The sequence below is a fragment of the Miniopterus natalensis genome, chromosome 1 (genome assembly GCF_054644295.1).
Source record: "Miniopterus natalensis isolate mMinNat1 chromosome 1, mMinNat1.hap1, whole genome shotgun sequence".
In the NCBI taxonomy this organism is placed as follows: Eukaryota; Metazoa; Chordata; class Mammalia; order Chiroptera; family Miniopteridae; genus Miniopterus; species Miniopterus natalensis.
This window is the reverse complement of record NC_142081.1, coordinates 119,068,291-119,093,226: the sequence shown is the minus strand read 5'-3', so window position 1 is coordinate 119,093,226 and position 24,936 is coordinate 119,068,291. Positions and strand designations below refer to the sequence as shown.

Here is a 24,936-nt window from a genome sequence, read left to right as displayed (position 1 = left end):
AAGTTCTTTTCTAGATAGTGTATGGTTACTGCAGGGCAATGCAAGTATATATTATTGTTACTATTCTTTCACGTAGTATGTGAAAATTAATGAGTTAATAATCTTTAGCCTGCATGGCAGAGACTTGTTCTCAAATATTTGTATGTTGCCCTCTGATGGAATATACAGTCCTTGCTATTCATTCCACTATTCTGGTCTGTTTTCTGCTGTGTGGAGTGCCCAGTTATCTTCTGCGTTACAGTGGTGTGCTGGAACATATTCAATAACCCATTTCTGGGAAAAATAACCCATTGTGATATTTTGCTGTTTTAAGTTATGTAAATACTCCCCCTGTGGTCAATTTCAAGTAACCAGCGTGACCATGGAGTTGGGAAGAGATGCACATAATTGGTTGTGATGAGATTGTATGAGTTGGCTTCAGCACCTGTACCACTGGCCCTGAACCTATTTCCAGTCTGATGGCCAAGTATGATAGAGGATACCAAAAGTCCTGAACCTTTACCAAAAAACATTTATTTCTCTCACCAAAATTGACATGGCAAAATGATAATGACTTCTTTTTTAAAGTAAATCACTTAAGGTAAACATGGGTTTTGTTTATAACACCAAACAGTGAGCAAAATTTAGCCTTATAAAGAAATCAGGACAGCATAGGGAATATAGTCAGTAATATTATAATAACTATGTATGGTGCCAGGTGGGTACTTACTGGGGGAATCACTTCATAAATTATGTAATTGTCTAACCACTATGCTGTACACCTGATACAAATATATTATTGAATGTTAACTGTAATTGAAAAAAAAGAAGTCAGGATACTTCAGAATCAAATTAGAGAGAGCACATAGTTTGAAGTTATATAAATACTCCCGCTGTTTTGAAGTCTTTGATTTTTATAGTATCCCATGGAATATCATGAAAATATCTCTAACCAGGCTGAAGCTCTGTTTAGGTAACAATACTGAAAAGCTCCATAAATTGAAATTTATCAAATATATTGATTGCTTTATAATTCTGTGTATTTACTTTTAACAGCAGTTTAATGGATTAAATGTTCCTATTCTTCAACATCCAGACCTTCAGGATGTCTTACTTATTCCTGTCATTGGACCTAGGTTTGTAACTCTTTCGTTTTCAAATTATATTCTTTTAAGTAAAAATTTATCACAGGTTCTTTATGTACTGTTTGGTGATAATACTGAGTGTCTCCATTAATAGTAACTATATAGATAGGAATTCACAAATTTGTAAATGCTGACGTCATACTGTGATATGGAAAATATTACATAGAAGACTAGAAATAGGCCCAAATACCTCAAGAATAATGCATTTTACATCCATTTGGTGTAGTGATTGACATTTTTTTCTTTCTACTTTCTAAGTAACTTCCATTTGTTTACTGTATATCTTAGGAGATTGCACTGCTAAATTAAAACATTTTTTGAGCTATAGCAAAAATACAAAACAACATATTTCCTACTTTCATAGCTGATATGTTTATAAAATTTTATTCATTAGTTCACAATTATGTTAAATTACTTTGTATATTCTCTGAGTAGAACGGGCATTGTTCTACTTATTTATGTATTTGGATGGCATGTTTGAAAATTGAAAAAACAGACTTTCATATTATAATGGGAGATCTTTTCCCAAGGAGTATTTTAAAATTCCTAATTATGGTGTAATTTTTTTATACCTTTAAGAATTATAATAAATATAGAAATACTTATTTTTTTTAAAGCTTTAAAAGTAATTTAGTGGTCAACAGTAAAGCGATGGTTTAATAAATCAGGTTTATCCATGCAGTGGCATATTATATGGTCTTTAATGTGGGGTTGCTATGAATAGTTACATTTCCTTTGCAGTTAAGGAAAGATGCACACAACTACACATTTATGTACATTCATTTATATATAGAAAAAATCTGGAGAGTATAACATCCACAACTATTAATAGGGGTTAACTCTTGAGCAGTTAACTATGAGGAGGTTGGATTGGGAGAAATGGAGTAAGAAGAGATTTTCACTTGTAACATTTCTGTTTTATTTTTTAATATCAGCATGTATTACTTTTGCCATCTAAAATGGATTTTGTAAGTTCCTTATTCTGTGTATTTTAAGGTGAAAATCGCATGCAGTGAAATGGAGAGATCTTAATTAAGTGTACCGTTTCCTAAGTTTTGCCAAATGTAAACAGTTGTGTAGCCAATATCCTCCCCAAACAAGATATAGACTATTTCCATCGCCCCAGAAAATCCCCTCACTTTCTGCTTCTCTACCAGGAAACCACTGTTACTATTTCTATTTAGTTTTAAATCAATCAGTTACTTAAAAATAACAGGTCTTTTAAGGTTATGCTTCTTGATTCATTTAAGAGTATATTGTGGACATCTTTCCATGATGTCCATAATTCTCCCTGATTCCTATAATGCTACTTTATTCTTTTCAATAGCTATATAAACGGTATATGTTATCATTGAGCTCAATTTTAGTTTTTTAGCCCTTAAGACACTTAATTTAAAAAAAATATATATATATATATTTTAAATCCTCACCTGAGGTCATGCTTATTGAGTCTAGAGAGGAGGGAGGGGGAGAGAGAGAGAGAGAGAGAGAGAGAGAGAGAGAGAGAGAGAGAAAGAGAAAAAACCATCGATGTGAGAGAGAACATCCATCGATCGGCTGCCCTCCATACTTGCCCCAACCAGGGATGAAACCTGCCACCTAGGTATGTGCCCTGACAGGAAATCGATGTTGCAACCTTCTGGTATTTGGGACGATGCTCTGACCAACTGAGCCACACGGTCCAGGGCTGAATATTCTTAAGATACTTCTTTGTGGACTTACATCAGCATGCCTACAGGATAAATTAGTACAACATGGAATCACTTGTTCAGTGGCCTGTGTATATGTTAGTATGAGACATAGTGCCTCTAAAAAGTTTTACCAGTTAATGTCTCTAACAGTATTTGAAAGATTCTGATGCTTCCTTCTTGCTAATAGTGGCCATTTTAGTTCTTTCAAAATATTTTGATGATTTAACTTTAATTATTTTCTATATTTACTGCTTTTACCTGACTCTAATAATCCTTTCATCCTATTCTTTATAGTGACCTAGGCTACTCGTCAGAACATTAGTGAACTATAAAATACAAATGGTGAGTTACTACAGGAAAGTATTCAAAAATCATTTAGGATTGTAGATCCTCATATGTACCTTGCATTTCTAAAAGGAGCAAGTCAATTATTTTTTGTTTTTTAAACTCATCATCACTTATTATCTCTTGACTTTCCACTATGGAAAGTGAGGATGTTCTTACATGTAAATTTCCCCTAAAATTCCCACCAGACAATTTTTATTTACTATGTTAGTTTTTTTAACACTGTAAAGGTTTATCACAGTTTCTATAAGCACGGTTCAAAAGGATTCAATGCTTACTTCTGGCCCTAATGGCATAGTTTATTTCTGAGTTCTTTGTATTGATTGATCTCTTTGTTGGTGAACATAGTCGTTTATCAGATCTGCAGCACATACTTCCATCTCCAAAATATGTCTTTCACATGCTCTGTTTACTTTCTTGGTTGAGAATTGCCTGTTGCCTTTATATTTAAACAACAACTTGGCTAATTATAGTAGTTTCAGGTCACATGTTATTTCCCTTTGCACTTTGTAGACATTACTTTTACAACCTTATGGCATTGAGTGTAGCCATGAAGAAATCTGAGACCAAAAAAAGAATTATCCCCCTTATAACAGTATCTTGGTTTTTGCTTAGAGATCTATGAGATTCTTTCTCATTGAAAATTAGAAACTTGGCTAGGATGTAGTTTGATTTTTACTATTCTCTCTTAGTTTTTAATGAAACATAGTGTAACTGTTTAGTTACAAATCTTCCAGTAGTTCCTTGAATATTTTTCTGTTATATTTTCCTCTATTCTCTGTTATTAAAACAGTGGGACTCTGTATGTTTTCCAGTGCAGATATTCCTTGTGTTGGGGCACCTCAAGACAACCCTCAGGTTTTGTGATTGACTAGAAGGACTCACAGGACTCAGCATATAGTCATGCTCATGGTGAAGGTTTATTACACAAAAGGTACAAAAGCAAAATTAGCAAAAGGAAAAAGGTGCATGGGGCAAAGTCTAGAGGAAGCCAGGCTCACACTTCTGAGGTTACCATGATGTTCCTAATTTCTCCAGCACCCAATTGTGATGTGTAAAATGCTTGTCTAGTAGGGAAGCACATTAGAGTCTCAGTGCCCAAGGTTTTTATTGGGTGTTGGTCATGCAGTCAACCTCTTCCTAGCATGTACCAAAATCCCAGGCTCCCGAAAAGAAAGCAGGTGTTCACAATAAACTGCCTTGCTTTGTATAAATAGGTTAGGGACAGTACACCATTCTAACCATTAGGGAAAGTTTTATATTAGTGTCAGGAACTGTATGCCAGTCAAGTTTCCCGATGGCCAACCAAGGGCCAACCTTGTAGGCAGGCCTTTCTAAGAATAGCAGTCTCAAGCCTGTTGTGTTATCTCTTATTTCAGAGGATATACTATCCTATATTTCCTGAGCTCTGCAAGTTGATTTTTCTTTTTCTATATTTTTTATCTTGTTCTTATATCCCTTTTTTGAGGATTTTCCTTTCAGCATCTTTGAAAATATAGAGAATTTTTGAAAATTTCCCCTTTTTGGTTGTACATTTTTAAAAATCTGCCTTTCACTTAATTATGGCTTTGCTTTTCTTGTACTAGCTGTGCATAGGCCTTATGTTGAATGAATCCTTTCTGCTTCTGTTTCATTAAATGGAAACAGTTAAATTCACATAGATGCACTTAGTTTGCAGTTTGCTCAAGGATGATACTGAATGGGATGAAGCTTGTGCCTAGACAACTGATCAGATGTGTTTTTCAGAAATACTTGCACCACATCCTCACTAGTGACACATTTCTAGCCTTGGTGAGCAGAGCTCATAAAGACTGAGGCACTCTGTGAAGGCTTTCCGCTTTCAGCTTTTTTATTTTGGACTTAAGTTTCCTGTGTGCTTCATTGACTTGGGTGAGGAGCAGCAAAGTTGGTTGCTATTTCCCTTTTCCTCCTTTAGCTACTTCTAGGCAGTTTAACCAAGTTTGTTAGAAAATACATTGTCTGCTGTGCCCATTTTGCCTGACAGGTCAGTTTCTCTTTCAGCTTTATCTGCTGTGAACAATTACTGACAAGGCATTCTCAGAGTCTCCTTTTTTCTATGGGAACCTCTAGTCCTGGTTCTAAGTAATAAATATGTGATTAGGCCCCAGGAGCCTTTTCTTGTTAGAAACAGAAGCATTTATACCCTGTTGGGGAACTAGAGTTGATCCAGACTTTACTGTGTCAGGAAATTCTTCATCATCATTGGGATTATAGCTGCTTTTTTTTTTTTTTTTAATGTCTTTATTGATTTCTGAGAGAGGAAGGGAGAGGGAGAGAGAAATAGAAACATCAATGATGAGAGAGTCATTGATCGGCTGCCTCCTGTATGCCCCCTACTGGGGATCAAGCCCGAAACCTCGACATGTGCCCTGACCAGGAATCTAACCCCGATCGCCTGGATCCTAGGTCAACGCTCAACCGCTGAGCCACGCCAGTTGGGCAGGATTATAGTGTTTTCTTAGTTTTATTGCAAATGGAATTTTCTTCTCAGATGTGTGTGTGTGTGTGTGTGTGTGTGTGTGTGTGTGTTTCCCTCCATTTCTATGGGCTTCAGAAAAAATGCATTCTCACTCTTTTACTAGAAGCTCAATATCACACAGTTGTTTAAAATATCAAAATATGGGTTAAACTTTATAGACAGTGAACAATTTTAAAAGTAATTTTTCACCATAAGTTTAGGTTCCCTCAGTTTATTTGACATGATATTAAATATACTGATTAAATATATTTTCATGTTGGGAAGGTTTTGTCATTAGTAATTTAATGAGACTGAACATATGGTTGTAAAGCAGAATATGCTGTTGTTAATATCAACTTTATTAAAAAACTTAAAGAGAAAGTTGAATGCTAGGCTTCTCTTGTTACAAGAGTGTTTTTAACATCATGTCCGGCATTTTCTAAAGAATGCATTTAGATCAGAATTTTTTCGACCAATATTCAATTTGTAATTGTTAAGGATCTCTACATTTTCTTTATTAGTGCTCTTCCGTTTTTGATAAAAATCCCAACAAAAATATTTCAGCAGGTCAGAAAATTATCTTTCTCCATGTTTGAAGATGCCATTCAATAGGATAAACCTCTTGAGATCCAAATGAGGTTGGATTTGCCCTTCTCCTTCAGCCTTACTGATTTCTATCTTTCATAGTTGTTTTGTCAAGAATATTGGCACTTTAAGCTTTCAGTTACTGTTTGTATATATGAAATAATAGAGCAAAGGCAATAGAATAATCAAGTAATTGCACAAAATTTAATTGCTGATTAAATACAGGTGGCAGTGCTTCTGAAAAGAAAGATTTGCTTGTAATACCACAATATCATGATATATCAAAATTATATTCTCTCCTATTTGGTATAGTATTGGTAATATGTACAGTTAAAAAAGTACCAAATAGTTAACAGTCTATACTTTTTATCTACTCTGTAGTAGAATATTCCCATAATCTCAGTGTTTAATTCCTAGTCACCTCACTGTTAGCTGTTTTAATAGTTTTTCTCTCTCTCTCTTTTTAAAATACTCACCTGAGGATATGTTTACTGATTTTAGAGAGAGAGGAAGGGATAGTAAGAATGAGGGGACAGAGGGAGGAGGGAGAGAGAGAGAGAGACATCGATGTGAGAGGGAAATATCGATTAGTTGCTTCCTGTATGTGCCCTGATTGGGAATCAAACCCTCAACCTTTTTGGTGTATGGGATGTTTCTCCAACCAACTGAGCCACCCAGCCAGGCTTCATAGTTTTCTGTTAATCAAAGTACCTTCATACTATTTTTCCTCCAATATGTATTACTGTACTATTGGAAAATCATCTTTCTTTAAAGTAGTTGTTTCACTCATTTATCTAGAAATTTTTCATTAAACATTAAGCTTTTTTGGCCCTGCATCAACTTTTCTATTTCCTGGCTAAAACCCTCCCCTTCAGCAGAGCTGATTTTCATCTCGATACTTGTACATACCATTTTGTTTTTATGCTATTAGTCCTTGTGTTGAGGGATCCCCAAGACCATTCCCTGGTTCCATGATTCTCTAAGACAGAGGTGGGGAACATTTGGTCTGGCCCTGCCAAAGCAACCGAAGGCAGACTTGAAATTCAATAAATCTAGGAGCTTTTTTGATAGCTTTTTTTTTTTTTTTTTTAATTCTCATCTGAGGATATTTTTTCCATTGCTTTTCAGAGAGAGTGGAAGGGAGAGAGAGAGAGAGAGAGAGAGAGAGAGAGAAGCAGCGACGTGAGAGAGACACTTTGGTTGCCTCCTGCACATGTCCTGACCTGGGGCTGGGGATCAAGCCTGCAACTGAGGTACATGCCCTTGGCTGGAATCGAACCTGGGACCTTTCAGTCGGTGTGCCAGTGCTCTAACCACTGAACCAAACTGGCTAGGGCATAGCTAACTTTTAAGTTGATAATTTTGTATGGCCCAAAAATGATTTTATAAATATCCAAATGGCCTTTGGCAGAAAAAAGTTTCCCCACCTCTGCTCTAGGAAGACTGAGAGGATTCAGCATATAGTTGTACTGATGGCTGTGATTTACTATAGTACAGAATCTGAAACAAAATAATCAAAAGGAAAAGGTGCATGGCGAGAGTCTAGGAAACACCATTTGCAAGCTTCCAGAGTCCTTTTCCAGTGGAGCCACACAGGATGCACTTACTTTCCCCATCATTGGTTCGACAGTGTGAGATGTTTCCAACCAGAGAACCTCATTCGAGCCTCACCCTCCAGAACTTTTAAAAAATTAATTAATTAGTTTTTAAATATATTTTTATTGATTTCAGACAGAGGAAGGGGAAGAAGGAGAGAGAGGGGTAGAAACATCATTGATGAGAGAGTCATTGATCGGCTGCTTCTTGCATGCCCCCAACTGGGGATCAGGCCCGCAACCTGAGCATGTGCCCTGACTGGGAATTGAACCCCGAGATCGCCTGGATCATAGATTGATGCTCAACTGCTGAGCCACTCTGGCCGGGCCATCTGGGGTTTTTTTTGGACTGGTCATGTGGGTACCCTCTGCCTAATACATACCTAAATTTTAGCCTCCCAGAAGGAAAGTGGGTGTGCCATAAGCCATATAGTTTGTACAAATAATTTAGGCACAGTCAGCTGCACCTACCAATTAATAGCAGGAACTCTCTTGAAATCTAAGTTCACAGATGCCAGTCAGGGCCCAACCTTTTAACCAGGCCTTCCAAAAAAAGGCTAGCGGTTCAAACCTATTATGTTAAGTCTTCTCCGTAGGCTTTCATTCTCTCCTCTCCACAAAACGGTTATTCTCATAAAAACACTGATTAACACTACAGGGTTCTATTTCACAAAACATGTTTTGACTTGAGGCTGTGGGTAAGACACAAAGGTATTATAAAGATGAATGAAATATAGTAGTTTAGTCTAAAAGCAGGGAGTTTTGGTACAAGTCAGATTGTGCTGAATGTAACAGTAGAAGTATGAATTAATACTGCCAGAGCATAGAATAGGAAGGGCAGAGTACAAGGACATGGGTAAAGATTTTCTCCAAGTAGATACTATTTCATTTGTGCCTTGAGTAGGTATTAGGCTGATGTGGATGGATGTAAGGTGGACAAGGGTATGTTAGGTAAAGAGAAAGCATATCCAAAAATAGAGTCATGAAAATGTATGGTGGTTCATCACAAAAGTGACCAGATTTGGCTATTCAGTTGGTTTTCAGAGAGATTGGTGAAAGATGAGATTGAAGAAGTTGGGATAGGCAGCCGTGAAGTATAAAGGATTTTTTTTTTTTAACTAGTGTTTTCTTTTTTGCATAGATCATAGGAGCCAAAAACACTTAATTAGTTATGATTAGGTCTGTATTTTAGGAACATAATACTGATGTTAGCATAAAGCTCTGTTTTCCAAAGTGTGTGCAGATTGTGATTCATTAGTAGGCTGTAAAATTAATTTCATGGGGTCTTTTAATGAGCATTTTAAAAAGGAAATGGGATATTTTATAATATATCATATTGCATTGCCTATAGTAAAGATATTTCATGAAATGTTTGTTGTGTGTATGTGTGTGTATAAGATAAATTGCAAGACTGGAGATAAGTTGTTTCCAGCAATACGGTGAACTAGATAACCTAGAAATGATCCTGCTATATACTCCTAGGAATACTAAATAAAAATAGGCCATAAAGTGCAGCTGAGTGGTTAAGAATTTCAGTGAAATACTCGGGAATTAGAATGAAGAATAACAAAACAGAGCAGTAAGCATGTCAACTAATATTTGGAGGTTGGGGGGGTATGGCAGAGGATTTAAGTTGATACTGAGATTTCTACTTGATTTTCAAGGCAGGTAATGACACTTTAAGATTGGAAACATAGGAGGAGGAGAAGATTTGGAGTGTTGCCAAGCATTTGAGGAGTGAGTCAGAGAAAATTAACATTGTTTAGGACTTTTTGAGTTTGAAGTAACTGTGGGACACCTACATATAGCTACTTGCAGGTAATTAAATATATCAGTTCAGAGTCTAGAAAGGCTAAGCATTAGAATACATGGATTATTTTTGTAAGTGATTATTGAAATCATAAGATTTCCATGGGATAGGATGCAAAGTGAGAAGAAATGGCAGCATGTTTTGGAACTTGGGGCATGAACCTCATTAAGAAATAGAGCATGAGCAATGAGAATGTGTGGGACCAGGAAGGAGTAGTATAAAGCTGAGAAGTTTAGTGAGATTTGATCATCTGGAGATAATGGAAAAAGATGGGACACATATAAGTTCCCCAACAAGGAGTTATGACAACATATGTAATGTTTCTAACCTGGGAAGCTCATTAGAGACTTAGTGCTCAAGAGTTTTATTCAGCGCTGATCAAATTGATACCTCCTGACCTTTGAAAAAAATCTTTCTGAGCGTTAGAAGTGATGCCTAGATTTTAGTGATCTAAGGAATTAATTGGAGGTGAGAAATTGGAAAACATAAAAAAATTGGCAAGGGAAGAAAAGAATAGTCTTTGTCCATCTTGTTCAAAATATTAAAACCTTCCCTGGCAGCAATCTACCACTTTAGAAATGTTTTTGAATTCCTTGTTTTAGTCTTTAAAGATGGACTTTATTTCTCTTCTAATACTGCTATGAAAACAGCAATGCTTGTTAAATGATTAAGCAATTTTTGGTGCCTTCTATCAGATGGTCCTCTTTTTTTTCCCCCTCAAATGCCTATCTTTTTAAAAAAACTTTTCTCAATATTTTCAGATTTCTTTCTCATTTATTCATTAATCGCATTATCTTGGGGGCAGTCAGGACTAAACAGGTTATTTAGGGTTTAGGTTGAAACATTGAATAGGTTAGTACATGTTGGAGGTATATTCCTGTGTTAAATTTCTCTTGTCTTATGACTGTAGGAAGAATATAGAAAAACAACAATGTGAAGTCATTGTTGGAGCCCAATGTGGCAATGCTGTATTAAGAGGAGCCCATGTCTATGTTCCAGGAATTGTATCGGCTTCAAAATGTAAGTATGTGGGATTTAAAAAAATAATACAAAGAAGCGTACATCAGGAGACTTTATGTAGCTCACAAAGCCTGAAATATTTACTTGTCCTTTCCACAGAAAGTTCATTGACCCCTGACCTGTGTGATTTGAACAGTCCTAGCTATAGCTGATAGGCTCTGCACTACTGTTGTCATGGTAATGGGCTAGACAAATTTATAATAGGTTAGGTCTGAAAACATTTTTTGGAAGTGGAATACAATTTTCCATTGCTAATGTTACTGTTTTTTGTGTTTTTTTGTTTCTACTGAAAATAATTTAATGAAATGACTATAAAACTAGATTTAATCAAGCCATATAAATCAACTCTGTATACTGTACAGTTTCAAGGTATTCTAAGTACATATACACATATAAATGAATGTATGTGCTTATCATTAAAATCTTCCTTAATTGTTATAACAGGAAAATTGCAAAGAAACACCAATAGGGTTATGGGATTTAGAAAGATTCCTTTGAAGAATTTGAGTGTATGTTTTTAAGAGTCCGTTTGAACGAAGCTTAGAATTTGAGGATGGAGCCAAAATATCAAGATTTATATGAAGTCTTTTAGGGAATGTTAGGTTTGGGGGAAATAATTTAAATTAGAAGGTAGCTTATGATCCAGGAGATTGCTGTTCAATTCCCAGTCAGGGCACATGCCCAGGTTTCGGGCTCAATCCGAAGTAGGGGATGTGCAGGAGGAGGCCAATCAATGACTCTCTCATCATTGATATCATTGACTCTCTCACCCTCTCCCTTCCTTTCTCTGAAATCAATAAAAATAAATAAATTTGAAAGTAGCTTTCCTTTTCTGCTTTGCTAAAGACTTCAGTTGATATAGGATATTTTGAAGACTATTTCGTTTCTTGGTTTTCCTAGAAAAAAATTCTTCAATTTAGATTTATTGTTAGGGATATTTAAAAGTAGAAAGTCATATTTTCTATTAGGGATTATATTGAGTTGATGAGTCAGTTTGGGCTGTTTCATGCCCACTATTGGTATCCCTAGAGTTCTCCAGTCTAGCTTAAAGAACTTTAACTTTTTCTGTTGAAGTATAGATCATTATAATATGATTTTCTTCTTTCTCTAGTTATGAAAGCTGGAGATGTTGTTTCTGTATACTCTGATATTAAAGGCAAATGTAAAAAAGGAGCCAAAGAATTTGATGGAACAAAAATATTTCTTGGAAATGGGATTTCTGAATTAAGCCGCAGAGAAATCTTCAACGGGCTACCTGAACTGAAGTATGTTATTAGGTGTTGTTTGGGGGAAATAAGCATTTTTTTTTTTTTTTTTTTGTGGTTCAAGGAAAATTAAAAATAATACTAAAAACTTTATACCTAGTATCATTATATGAAGAATTTTTTTTTGGTATAAATTGAACTGGAAAATTATTTAACCCATATTTCCATGTTTTTAGAAAAAATGCTGTTAGGTAACAGTAAATGCTCAGATTAAAGAGTTTTAAGTAAGCAACTAGTCACACTGTAATTCAAATAATTTTACTTTTCCTTTTGAATTTTATTGATTAGAAATTTTTTCATCTTTGGAGATCAATACTTTTCTTCATAAAGGATGAATCATGTGAACCTATCCAGATCTTTTTAAACATTCTGATTTTGTGAAAGGAAAAACCCTGAGTTTAATATAAATTAAAAAGAAGAAAAAAGGTCTTTTTTATCCTCAACCAAGGACATGCCTAGAGAGAGAGGGAGAGAGAAATGTTGACTGGCTGCCCTCTGTACATGTCCTGCCTGGGGATGGAACCTGACACCCAGATGTGTGCCCTGACCAGGAATCAAACTGGCAACCTTTTGGTGTATGGGATGGTGCTCAACTGAGCCACTCTGGTTGGGCAAAAAAGAAAAAAATTACTCAGAAATGAGTTTTAACAGAAAGTCAGAACTCACTTGAATACTTGTGGTCAAAAATTGATGTTTGGATTTACTCAAACCAAATTAAAATATAGTTAGTTTTAAATCATCTCTGGGTGCTACTGGCTCTAAATAAATTCATGGACAGTCCAATTTCTTATTTTGCTTAGTATTTTCAGCCTGTTTTAGGAGTTCTGTGGACAGCTCCAGAACTCCAAAGTTGACAGCTGTTGTAGGTTTGCTGAAAGCTGTGAATTTCTGTGGAGGGGTTCAGAACAGGCCCCTTTGGCATGTTAGTACTATTGAGCTAAAGGCAATTGAGACCCTGCAGGCTCACGAGAAACTTTAACTTCTCCTTTAAAGATTTTTAAATTAGGGGCCTTACCCATAATAAGAGTCATCACCAAAAATAACTTTTTATGACCTATCTGTAGGGCAGGGTAAACATCTAATTAGTGAACATCTGTTCTTATTGTCCTGTGAATGTTCTCTGAATGACTTTCCTCCGCTCTGAAGGCCCAAGCTGCCTTACCTCATCCTTAGCTCAGTGTCATACACATCTCATTTCACTTCTTGTCTCTGAAGCTCTCATGCCTGTGGGGTCTCTGACTCTCATGTATGTAGGGTTCCCATACGTAGGAATATGATTAGGTTTGTCTATTTTCTCTTGTTAATCTAATCTGTCTCATGTAGATTTATTAGACCTGCTGAAAGAACCTAGGAGGATAGCGGGAGGTTTCTTCCCGCTCCACATAGGACTGGACCATACCTCTGATTCCTGGAATGGTTTTTCATGTTGTAGCAAGTTGAGTTTATAGTTGAAATTAATTCTTCTGAAGAAACAGGTATTGGATTCCCTAGCTCTAGTTAGCAGTACTTTCCAAATGGCCCAAAATGGAGATTTTATCCCCCTTAGAAGGCTTTATGAATATGAAGATAAAGCATAGATCTGTGTTTATCTTTGGTCATGTAACAGGGGATTGATATTTTGACTGCCTCCTGTAGTTCATTATAAGTGGTACACTCTTCATCCTCTTATCTTGTTTGATGTGGTAGTTTCAGGGACTGTGCCAACAGACTTTTTTGAATAATTTTCTCTTTGTTGGTGAGAGTCCAAAGCAACCATCTTCCAGAAAACTGTTGATGTTTAAACTCAATTTTTAAACCTAGTATCGGTTATGCTGTTAACGATTTCTTTCTCTGTCTATATGAGAAGAAGCATGCTTCTGTTACAAAGAAATGCTATATGTACACCCTGTTTCTTATTTATATTCTTTAAAAATTTTAGAACCAACTCTACCAGTGTTTAGCTAGTATATTTGCACCCTTTGTTTCTTGAATTCCAGCTGAATTTAACCATTCGTAGACTCATAGAAGTAGATTAATTTACTAACAGACTGCTTATCCTATAAGATCTTATACTTTGCATTATATGGAAATACATATTACAAAAATAGTTTCAAAAGAAACATGTAATCCCATACCTGAGCAATAATTGGTTTAAATTATTCTTTGTATAGATGGACATGCTTGTGCTGGTAGGCATGGTGTGAAGGAGACAGTCAAAGGGATATCAGATGTTCTTTGATTTTCATTCTACTCATTTGTGCCCAAATGAAAAAATTTACATAACCATCCTTTTAAGCTCACCTGATGACCTCCTACTGTTGGTAAAAATTCAGAAACAAATTACTGGAATATTCTAAGTATTTTGGTGTTGAGTAAAATGAAGTTTTAAAAAGGCAGAGCATCTGATATTTGACATGCTACTACTTGTGTATGTTCCTAGAAATAGAGTTTGTATAGACATTGTAATTTATATAGACTAACATTAGATTTCCTATTTTCAGAGGTATAGGTGTAAGAATGACAGAACCAGTGTATCTCAGTCCTTCATTTGACAATGTACTGCCCAGCTACTTATTTTTACAGGTAAGTAATTATTAAAAGTAAAATATTTATTGACATTGAAACATATTGCAGTGAATTACTTGAAATCTAAGGGTTTTTTTTGTTTTTTACTTGTATTAATATATTTTTTGTGGTCTATATTTTCTGATCTACTTTGGTTAAGCAATAAGAAAAACTTTGTAAGCATTCTTTTTTTCCCTCTCAACTCTCAACTGATTACCCTTTTGCCCACAAGTGCTTTAATATAAAGCTTATTATAATTGTTGCTTTCTGTCTCAGAATATTAATCTGTAAATAATACATGCATTACTATATGTATTAGTGTTCATTTTTAACTTTGAGTAAGATTCAAATAGTTTATTGCTAACAGATTTTTGTCAGGTGATTATTAATTGTGGTGCTATAACAAGTACAGTCAAACCTCAGTTCTCAAATGTCTCCCACCTGGAACAATTCTGTTCTCCACAAGAGTTGTTCAAAATGTCTCTGATGTCGAACAACCCTTTTGAGCTGATCTATCAGCATGACAAAGTGTCTCTCCGGCCACAAACAAAGGAGAGAATTCAAGTCAGTTTACCACTGAGCCTCATGCTGAACCTCACGTTGTTAACATCTCAGGAAGTTGTGCTTGAGTATATTTTTGTGGGTTTTTTTTGTCTTTATTGTTAGTGAAATGGATGATTAGCACAATTTTAAAAACATAAAGAGGCCATGAAGTGTGCTAATGTTGCTAAGGGTGTGAAAGAAACTATGATCACAGGCAATTGAAGAGGTAGAAAAACTGTTGTTGATTTGGATAAACGAAAAGCAGTTAACCAGTGACAGCATTTCTGAGGCAATGATATGTGAAAAAGGGAAGATGCCCCATGCTTACCTCCTGAAAGACACTCCTGGAACGAATGCTGAAAGCAATTCCTGTAAAGCTAGTAGGGGTGGTTCATACATTTAAGAAGTGTTTGTTTATAGATTAAATAGTACATTAGACATGTACTATATATAAGAAAGGTTAAAGGGAATCATTTCGGAGTCTGGAATGAATTAATTCAATTTATTTCTAATGGAAAAAATGATTCAGTTTTGTAACAAATCACTTCTCGAACAGCCTTCCCAAACAAATTAACTAATTTGTTTTGCCTTGTTCAGTTTATTAAGTCCTTGTGTGTATATTAACTAATTTGTTACCATTTGGTCAGGTGGTGTTATTACTGTTGTTGTTGTTATTCTAATAGAAGAAGATACCAAAGATCAGATATGTTAGGGTTCTCGAACAGTGTTACCCAAGATGATGGAGCCTTCAGATTTGATGCCTGCTTTGCCTGCTGGCTGGGTAGGAGAAGGGCTCAACAGAGGAACAGTGGTACTCAGCACTTCAGCCTGCTCCTCCAGCTGTGGCTCAAAAAGAGCATGATGCCTACTTGCACTTCAGTCCCAGACAAAGCTGCCCCTCCAGCTCACCCTGAAGCCAGGCAATTCCTCCTCGTATGACCCTGGCTCTTTTCCATCTGCTGAGGTTGCACTGGAGCTCAGAGCAAGTGAGTTTGTGAGTGAGACTGTGAGCTGGCCCTTTAAGCTCTTCAGTGGCTGGGACTCCAGCAGTCGTCCATCTCACGGCCAAATTCTTGACTGCTTTTCACATCCAGAAATGGGGATTTTGCTTCCTGTCACTGGAGCCCTGGGCTAGGGCGGCCTGGTGTCAGGCTGGGACCCCTCTCTCATCAGGGGGGACCTCCACAGCCGAGATATCACTCCCAATTATCCGCCACATGTGGGCGTGGGAACAGCCCATTCCACGACTCTGTCTCTCCTACCAGTCTCGATGTGGCTGCTGCTTTATATCCTTCGTTATGGGATTCTGTTTAGGTAGTCTTCAGGCAGTTTTCAATGATGGTTGTGTTGTAATTTAGTTGTAATTTTGATGTTGTGGGAAGAGGCGAACATAGTGTTTATCTACTCCACTATCTTGACCAGGAGTCTCCAGAAGCTTTTAAATTAGATGTAGTCTCACTTATTTTTTGTTGCTTTTATTTTGGTTAAAAAAATTGCCAAGGCTTATGTCAGGGAGCTTAGTGCCCTTGTTTTCTTCTAGTAGTTTTATGGTTTAAAGTCTTACATTCAAGTCTTTAATCCAATTTGAGTTGATTTTTGTATGTAGTGTAAGAAAGTGGTCCAGTTTCATTCTTCTGTATATGGCTGTTCAGTGTTCTCAACACCGTTTATTGAAGACACTGTTCTTTCCCTGTTGTGTATTCTTGGTTCCTTTGTCGTAAATTAATTGACCATATGTGCATGAATGTATTTCTGAGCTCTCTATACTGTTTCATTGATCTGTGTCTGTTTTTATGTCAGTAATGTATCTTTTTAACCACTGAAACTTTGTAATAGAGTTTGAAATTCAGGAGCATGATGCCTCCAGCTTTGTTCTTTCTAAAGATTGCTTTCGCTATTCAAGGTCTTTTGTGGCCCCATATGAATTTTATGATTGGTCTGTTTTTGAGCATTATAAAAAAAATTACTAGGTGATACTCTTGTATAGCCAGGATTGAGAAATACTGTAGAGAAAGGTAGTAGACTAAATTGTTTTAAGAAAACTGTCATCATTTAAATACTTAGTGAAGCTTCTTTACTTGGACTGTTTCATCATTTTTACTTATTGCATCACCAGAAGGTTTTTAATGTGTTATTTACATTTCAGTGAAAATTTCTGTCATCTTTGACCAGTATATTAATCTTACCTTCATTAAGAGTTAAGCATAACCACTTATCTCTAGATAAAGAATCTCCATCAGCCACATATGCGTTTTAGTGTTTTCATATTAGAGTTCAGTTTTTAAATATTTTTGGAATAGACCAGGCTGTTCAGAAAAACTACCTGTAACAGGTGGAGCTGTTTTTAGTGGTTAGTGGGGAGGGACTGCTTTTCAGGTACCTCAGTTGTTTGTATTGATTTTAATGCTTCCTGTATCCACAGGGAGGGTGTGTGTGTGTGGAAACTTGCTTATTTGTGTTTCCTTTCTCACCATTGATTTTCTCTTTTGAATTGGTGATCTTGGATTCATTTGAGAGTGTTGTAAGCTTCTCACAGTTCTTAAGGACATAATAATGGATGTGAATGTTTTGGTGTGAGAATAAATTGAAACCTTTTAACTTTAAATAGCCCTATGCTTGTTAGTCTCTACTTTTTTCTTGCCAAGTATTTTTAAATTTTAATTACTTTGTGATATTATTCTCTTATTTAAAGTGGTCATCCTATAGTAAAATCCATATGTAATTAATACTAATAATGATTTAATATAACTTGCTACTATAGGTGGAGGTATATTTGGGTTGTATAATCTCAGAATATATATCTAGGTGTCTATCAGAAATAGCTAATTTTTTTTTTACATTTTACTTTTCTCCTACTGAAATGTAGTAGTGGTGGGAAGATAGGAACCCAAGCATGCCTTTCAGTGCCATTAGCTGCATAAAATGGAATTTTGAAATGGGAGTTAGTTGATGAAGCACCTGAAATTGCAAATTTTTATACTTTTTCTGGGGAAAAGATCTAGAGCTTTCTCATATTTCTAAGGGATCTCTCTCTGGCCTCCAGAATAGTGAGAATCACTGAGATGAGAAGGACAATATGCTTTTTTTTGCTGAATTGATTGGAGAAATGCATTGTGTGTGTGCATGTATGTGAATGTTGTTGGATATCGTAGGATACTGAAGGAAACTGAAAGCTTCCTGACACCATTATGGTTAACAAAAAATGTACTCTTGGGAGAGGATGCTGTACTGTATTACCCTCAAAGATTTCTTTACGTTCTCTGATTCTGAAATTTAAATTGATTTAGTATCATTGATAATTGATTTTTTTCCCCCCTTATAGAATTTGCCATCTGCTGTAGTTACTCATGTTCTGGATCCTCAACCTGGAGAGAAGATTCTAGATTTGTGTGCAGCACCTGGAGGCAAGACAACACACATTGCAGCACTAATGCATGATCAGGTAAGACTGTCTTCACAGCAAAACTACTGTCACTGTATTACATATTGCAGTAATGGAGGTGGAACTGCCTGTAACTTATGAAACATTATGCAACCATTCATGATCTGATTTATTTCAGATTCAGCCAAAAGGAAGACTATTCAGTGATGTTGGTCATCACATACTGAGATCAGTAGACAGTTATCACTTGTGAAGACTATCTCAAGACCTCTTGAACCCCAGATTTGATAATACATTTACAGAATTCTTTTGTCATAAAATTAAGTTTAAGTGAAACACTTAAGAGACCTTTCCATGTTGTTAATTATACCACTTTTTAAACTATTAAAATAAATTCTGCCACTAAAAGTTAATTTGACAGTGCATTTTTAGAGTATCAAAATATATTTTGTTGATATATATACAAAGACACATATGATGCATAAATGTGTATAAATACACACATAAACGTGTATACGTTCTTCTAGTTTTGGGGTTCATAAAAATCTTATAATCTGGCTTAATTATAAACCCTGTTTTACTGTCACAAAATATGATAAGTATGTCCTTGTATAACTTTAGCTCAGATTTTACTGTCTCTTTCCCTACATATACATATTTGCTAGTGTATTTTCTTTCATTATGGGCTAGTTTTATCTGTGTTCAACACTCACTGTGGCCTTGCAACCACTCTATACTTCAACTAAGATTCTTTAATTCAAGAAGGATATGGCCAGTTGATATTATCTTTTTTGTTTGTCTCAAATTCTGTAAAGCTAAATGGTTCCTAAAATACTTACACATGCTAGTATCTTCACCTATAATAGATTTGTTGATTGGGAATCAAATTTTAAATGACTGATTGGTTGGTTGATTGAACAAGTGTTTAGTTAGTACTATGTGCCAAGTGTTGGTGGTAGAGCAGTAAACCACACTGACCAGAATTTCCTTCTCAATGGAGCCTACATTCCAGTAAGAAGAGGCAGATAATAAACACATAAATGAATAAAAGAATGTGGCATATATGATTGTGAGGAGGGCTGTGGTGAAAAATGAAGGAAGGTTAAGGGAATTGGGAGTATTGAGGGGAGGGAGAGAGTGAGTTTGCAGTTTTAATTAGGGTGGTGAGGGAGACCCACACTGAAGGTGGTATTTGAGAAAAGGCTTAAAGGTGATGGGCAACATGGAGGTCTGTGGAAAGAATGTTCTAGTAGAAACAGTAAGTGTAAATGCTCAGACTGGAGGGTACCTGGCTTGTTTGAGGAACTTCCACAGTTTTGCTGAAGTAGACTAAGTAAGGAGGAAAGTAGGAGGAAAAGAGATCAGAGAGAGGGCCGGTGGGGCGTGGGGAACATTTGGGTAGAGCAGTTCTGTAGGCTCTGACAGAACTTTAGTTTTACTCAAGTGATAGGAAGTCAGTGGAGGTTTTGAGCAGAAGAGTGACATAAGCTTAATTTTTGTTTAATGTGTCATTCTGGCGGCTGCTTTGACATAAGCCTATTTTTTATTTAATGTGTCATTCTGGCAGCTGCATTGAGGGCAAGGGCAGAAATAGACCAGTTAGAAGACAGTAATTCAGGAAAAAGTTATGGAGGAGGTAAGAAGTGGTCAGATTATGAATATGTTTTTAAGGTGGAGCGTTCAAATTTGTTGATAGTTTGATTGGATGTGGGTTGTGAAAATAAGAATAATTCAGAGTGACTCCCAAGGTTTTTGGTCTGAGGAACTGGAGAGATAGAGTTGCTAGAGAGGGATGACTGGGAAGAGTAAGTGTTGCAGGGAAAAATCAGAAATTTAGTTTTCAATATATTAAAGTGAAGTGTATTAGATGTCCAAGAGATAATGGTGAGCAGACAATTGGATATTTATCTAGAGTACAGGAGAGAGGTCAGGTTTGGAGATATAAATTTAGAAGTCATCAGCATATAGATAAATAAAGATATAAAATGTGGGTGGCAATAGAAAGTACAAGAGGCCAGAAGACTGAGACTCATAGGTACAACACGCCAACATTCAGAGGTTGAAGGAATGGCCAGGGATGTAGGAGGAAAACCAGAGGAGTGTGATGTTCTGAAAGCCATGTATAGAAAAGGACACTGAAGAGATCAGCTATGTCACTTGTTACTAGGCCACATGCGATGAGGACTGAGAGCTTCCAGAACATTTAGCACCATGTAGGTAATTGGTGACTTTATCGTGAGCAGTTTTGGTGAGTGGGAATGTTTGCCTGGTTTGAGATGAGAGGAATCAAAGTGAATTGAGACGGCTCCTTTCAGAAGCAGGGTTTGTTTTTACAAGAGAACAGAGAAATGGGGCAGTAATTAGAGGTGAAGTCAGGGACTTTTAAAATTTTTTTTAAGATGAGGGAAATAAAGTTTGTGTCTTAAACCCTTGCTGACCGGCTATTTCAAGCTAGAACTCACCCACGCAGCCAGCTACTTTTCCGCACTTGAATATTAAATGAAAGCATCTGAATGAGAATAAATGTACTTTATTTTGTCATATCTTATGTTTATATTACCATACGTTGAAATTAAACATATTGCTTGTCATTTCTCTGGAAATACTGACTGAAAAGTTGAGAAAAAGGCACGTATAACGAAGAGGAAAACTAGGGACCACCGAAATAATTGCTGAGCAGTGAAGTGGCTTGTATCTCGCACCCTTTAAAATCTGAGCCTAAAGAAAGATAACCAAGCAAACAGTCTAGAGCGCTCTTTTAAAATCTACATTGCTTTCAGACCTTAAAATTACTTAAATTAATTTAAGTGCAGACAGAAGTTAACTTATGACTGGCCAACAACATTTGGGAATGGAAACATGACTTAACTCCTGACTGGTCAGCAACATTCAGACATGGAAACAGGAGTATACTCGTGACTGGTCAGCAAGGAGTTTAATGAGAAAGGTATACATTAAAAGGGGAAATTGTAATATCAGAGGGAACAGGGAAAATTCACAGAATAGTATCTTTGAGTAGGTGAAGAGGGATGGGAATATATGTACAAGTGGCTTTAGATAGTAGCATGAAACAGTTTATTCATGGAAATAGGATTGGAGTGTTTAGTCCATTGACCTTTAAAGTAATTATTGATAGACATTTTCTCTGTTCTCTTATATGTTGATGGCTTTCTACAGTTTGTGTTTGGATTCCTTTCACTTTATTTTTTTTTGTATATGTCTTATAGATTTTTGGTTTGTGGTTACCATAGGGTTTATATAGAACAAGCTATGTTCATAGCAATTTATTTTAAGCTGATGGTCACTTAAGTTCGAACACATTCCAAAATCACTACAATTTTTCTTTACCTGCTCTGCATTTGTTTTTGTCGTTATTTTTATTTTTTTAATCTTTATTGTTGAAAATATTACAGATGTCCCCTCTTTATCCCCATTGATCCCCTCTACCCTGCATCCACCCCACCCCCAGGCCTTCCCCATACTAATGTCTGTGTCCATGGGTTATGCTTATAAACATATAAGTTCTTTGATTAATCTTTCTCCACCAAGTCTCCCATCCCCACCTTCCCTCTGAGATCCCTCAGTCTGTTCCATGCTTCATCTCTGAATCTATTTTGTTCATCAGTTTATTTTGTTTATTACATTCCACATATAAGTGAGATCATGCGGTACTTGTCTTTGTCTGACTGGCTTATTTCACTTAGCATAGTACTGTCCAGTTCCCTCCATGCTGTCCCAAAGGATAAGAGATCCTTTTTTTGCTGCTGCATAGTATTCCATGGTGTAAATGTACCACAGCTTTTTTTATCCACTCATCTATTGATGGGCACTTGGACTGTTTCTAGATCCTAACTATTGTAAATTGCACTGCTATGAACATAGAGGTGCATAAGTTCTTTCTGATTGGTGTTTTGGGTTTCTTAGGATATATTCCTAGAAGTGGGATCACTGGGTCAAATAACAGTTCAATTTTTAATCTTTTGAAGAAACTCCATCCTACTTTCCATAGTGGCTGTACCAGTCTGCATTCGCACCAGCAGTGTACCAGGGTTCCCTTTCCTCCACATTCTCTCCAGCACTTGTTTGTTCATTTGCTGATGGTAGCCATTCTGACAGGTGTGAAGGGATACCTTATTGTGGTTTTAATTTGCATCTCTCTGGTGATTAGTGACTTTGAACATTTTTTCATATGTCTCTTGGCCGTCTGTATGTCCTCTTTGGAGAAGTGTCTATTCAGGTCCTTTTCCCATTTTTTTAATTGAATTGTTTATCTTCCATTTGTTAAGTTATATGAGTTCCTTATATATTTTGGATATTAACCCTTATCAGATGTGTCATTGGCAAATGTGTTCTCCCATACAGTTGGCTCCCTTTTCGTTTTGTTGATGGTTTCTTTTGCTGTGCAAAAGCTTTTTATTTTGATGCAATCCCATTTGTTTATTTTCATCTTTGTTTCTCTTGCCCTAGGTGATGCTTCAGCAAACATATTGCTATGAGACATGTCTGATATTTTGCTGTCTATGTTTTCTTCTAGGATTTTTATGGTTTCATGTCTTACATTTAAGTCTTTTATCCATTTTAAGTTTATTCTTGTGTATGGTTTAAGTTGGTGGTCTAGCTTCATTTTTTTCCATGTACCTGTCCAGTTTTCCTAGCACCATTTATTGAAGAGACTGTCTTTACTCTGTTGTATGTTCTTGCCTCCTTTGTCAAACATTAATTGACCATTGGTGTGGGTCAATTTCTGGGTTCTCTGTTGTGTTCCACTGGTCTATACGTCTGTTCTTGTGCCCATACCAGGCTGTTTTGATTACAGTGGCTTTGTAGTATAACTTGATATCTGGTATAACTTGATATCTGGTATTGTGATCCCTCCAACTTTGTTCTTCTTTCTCAAGATTGTCTTGGCTATTTGGGGCCTTTTTTGGTTCCATATAAATTTTCAAAGTGTTTATTCTAAATCTGTGAAATATACTGTTGGTATTTTGATAGAGATTGCATTGAATTTATAGATTGCTTTGGGTAGTATGGACATTTTAACCTTTAAAAGACTGCATTTAAAAGACAGCATCATACAAACTCCATATATTTTCCAGGATCAACTGTACAAATAATGGTTTCTTTCCTTTTGCCTGTAAAAAAGAACGTATATGCTTAGGTTTCTGAGTATTTAACCTTTAAAAGACGGCATTTAAATTCCATCAACATTTAAATTCGGCCAGCGGGACCCACTCCTTGCCGGGAACTAAAGTTCCCTTTCATCCGGTAAAGGTTAATGATGTTAATTCTTTTCAGTTCTTGAACATGGTATATTTTTTCCACTTGTTTATATCTTCCTCTATTACTTTTCTCAGTGTCCTGTAGTTTTCTGAGTAAAGGTCTTTTACATCTTTGGTTAAGTTTATTCCTAGGTATGTTATTTTTTTAGTTGCAGTGGTAAATGGGATTTTTTTTTTAGTTCCTCTGTCTGAGAGTACATTATTGATGTATAAGAATGCCATCAATTTCTGGGTGTTAATTTTGTATCCTCTTACCTTGCTGAATTCATTTATTAAATTTGGTAGTTTTTTGGTGGAGTCTTTAGGATTTTCTATGTACAATATCATGTCATCTGCAAATAATGACAGTTTTGTTTCCTCCTTTCCAATTGGATGCCTTTTATTTTTCCTTCTTGTCTGATTGCCATGGCTAGGACTTCCAGTACTATGTTGAATAGGAGTGGTGAAAGTGGACACCCCTATCTTGTTCCTTTTCTTGGGAGAATTGGTTTTAGTTTTTGCCCATTGAGTATGATGTTGGCTGTAGGTCTGTCATATATGGCCTTTATTATGTTGAGGTATGATCCCTCTATTCCCACTTTGCTGAGAGTTTTTATCAAAAATGGGTGTTGGATTTTATTGAATGCTTTTTCTGCATCTGTTGATACAATCATGTGATTTTTATCTTTCAGTTTGTTTATGTGATGTATCATGTTTATTGATTGGCGAATATTGTACCAGCCTTGCATCCCTGGAATAATCCACACTTGTTCATGGTATATGATCATTTTAATATATTGCTGGATCCAGTTTGCTGATATTTTGTTGAGGAATTTAGCACCTATGTTCATCAGGGATATTGGCCTGTAATTCTCTTTCTTTGTACTATCTTTATCTGGTTTTGGAATTAGGCTAATGCTGGCCTTGTAAAAAGAGCTTGGAAATGTACCTTCCTCTTGGATTTTATTGAAATAGTTTGAGGAGGATAGGTGTTAATTCTTCTTTGAATGTTTGGTAAAACTCCCCTGTGAAATCATCTGGGCCAGGGCTTTTGTGTGCTGGGAGCCCTTGGATTACAGCTTCAGCTTCATCAGCAGTTCTCAGCCTATTCAAGTTTTCTAACTCTTCTTGATTGAGTTTTGGAAGGTTGTATTTTTCTAGGAATTTGTCCATTTCATCCAGGTTGTCCATCTTAGTTGTTCACAGTATTTTCTTACAGTCTTTTGTATTTCTGTTGGGTCAGTTGTTATTTCATCTCTTTCGTTCTTGATTTTGTTTATTTGGGTCCTCTCTCT

General features: G+C 36.1%; 1 protein-coding gene across 3 annotated transcripts in view; it reads left to right on the top strand.

Moving 5' to 3' along the window:
- Positions 1-24,936, top strand: part of NSUN6 (NOP2/Sun RNA methyltransferase 6) — a 67,519-nt gene that overhangs the window by 5,807 nt on the left and 36,776 nt on the right. For all 3 annotated transcript variants that reach the window (XR_001603223.2, XM_016213274.2, XM_016213275.2), the window contains exons 3-7: positions 1,036-1,115; positions 10,540-10,649; positions 11,761-11,914; positions 14,395-14,476; positions 18,324-18,443. Coding sequence is in view for 2 of the 3 variants with exons in the window: in XM_016213274.2 (XP_016068760.2) it covers positions 1,036-1,115; positions 10,540-10,649; positions 11,761-11,914; positions 14,395-14,476; positions 18,324-18,443 (546 nt within the window). In the remaining variant the exon portion in view is untranslated. The remainder of the gene's footprint in view (positions 1-1,035; positions 1,116-10,539; positions 10,650-11,760; positions 11,915-14,394; positions 14,477-18,323; positions 18,444-24,936) is intronic.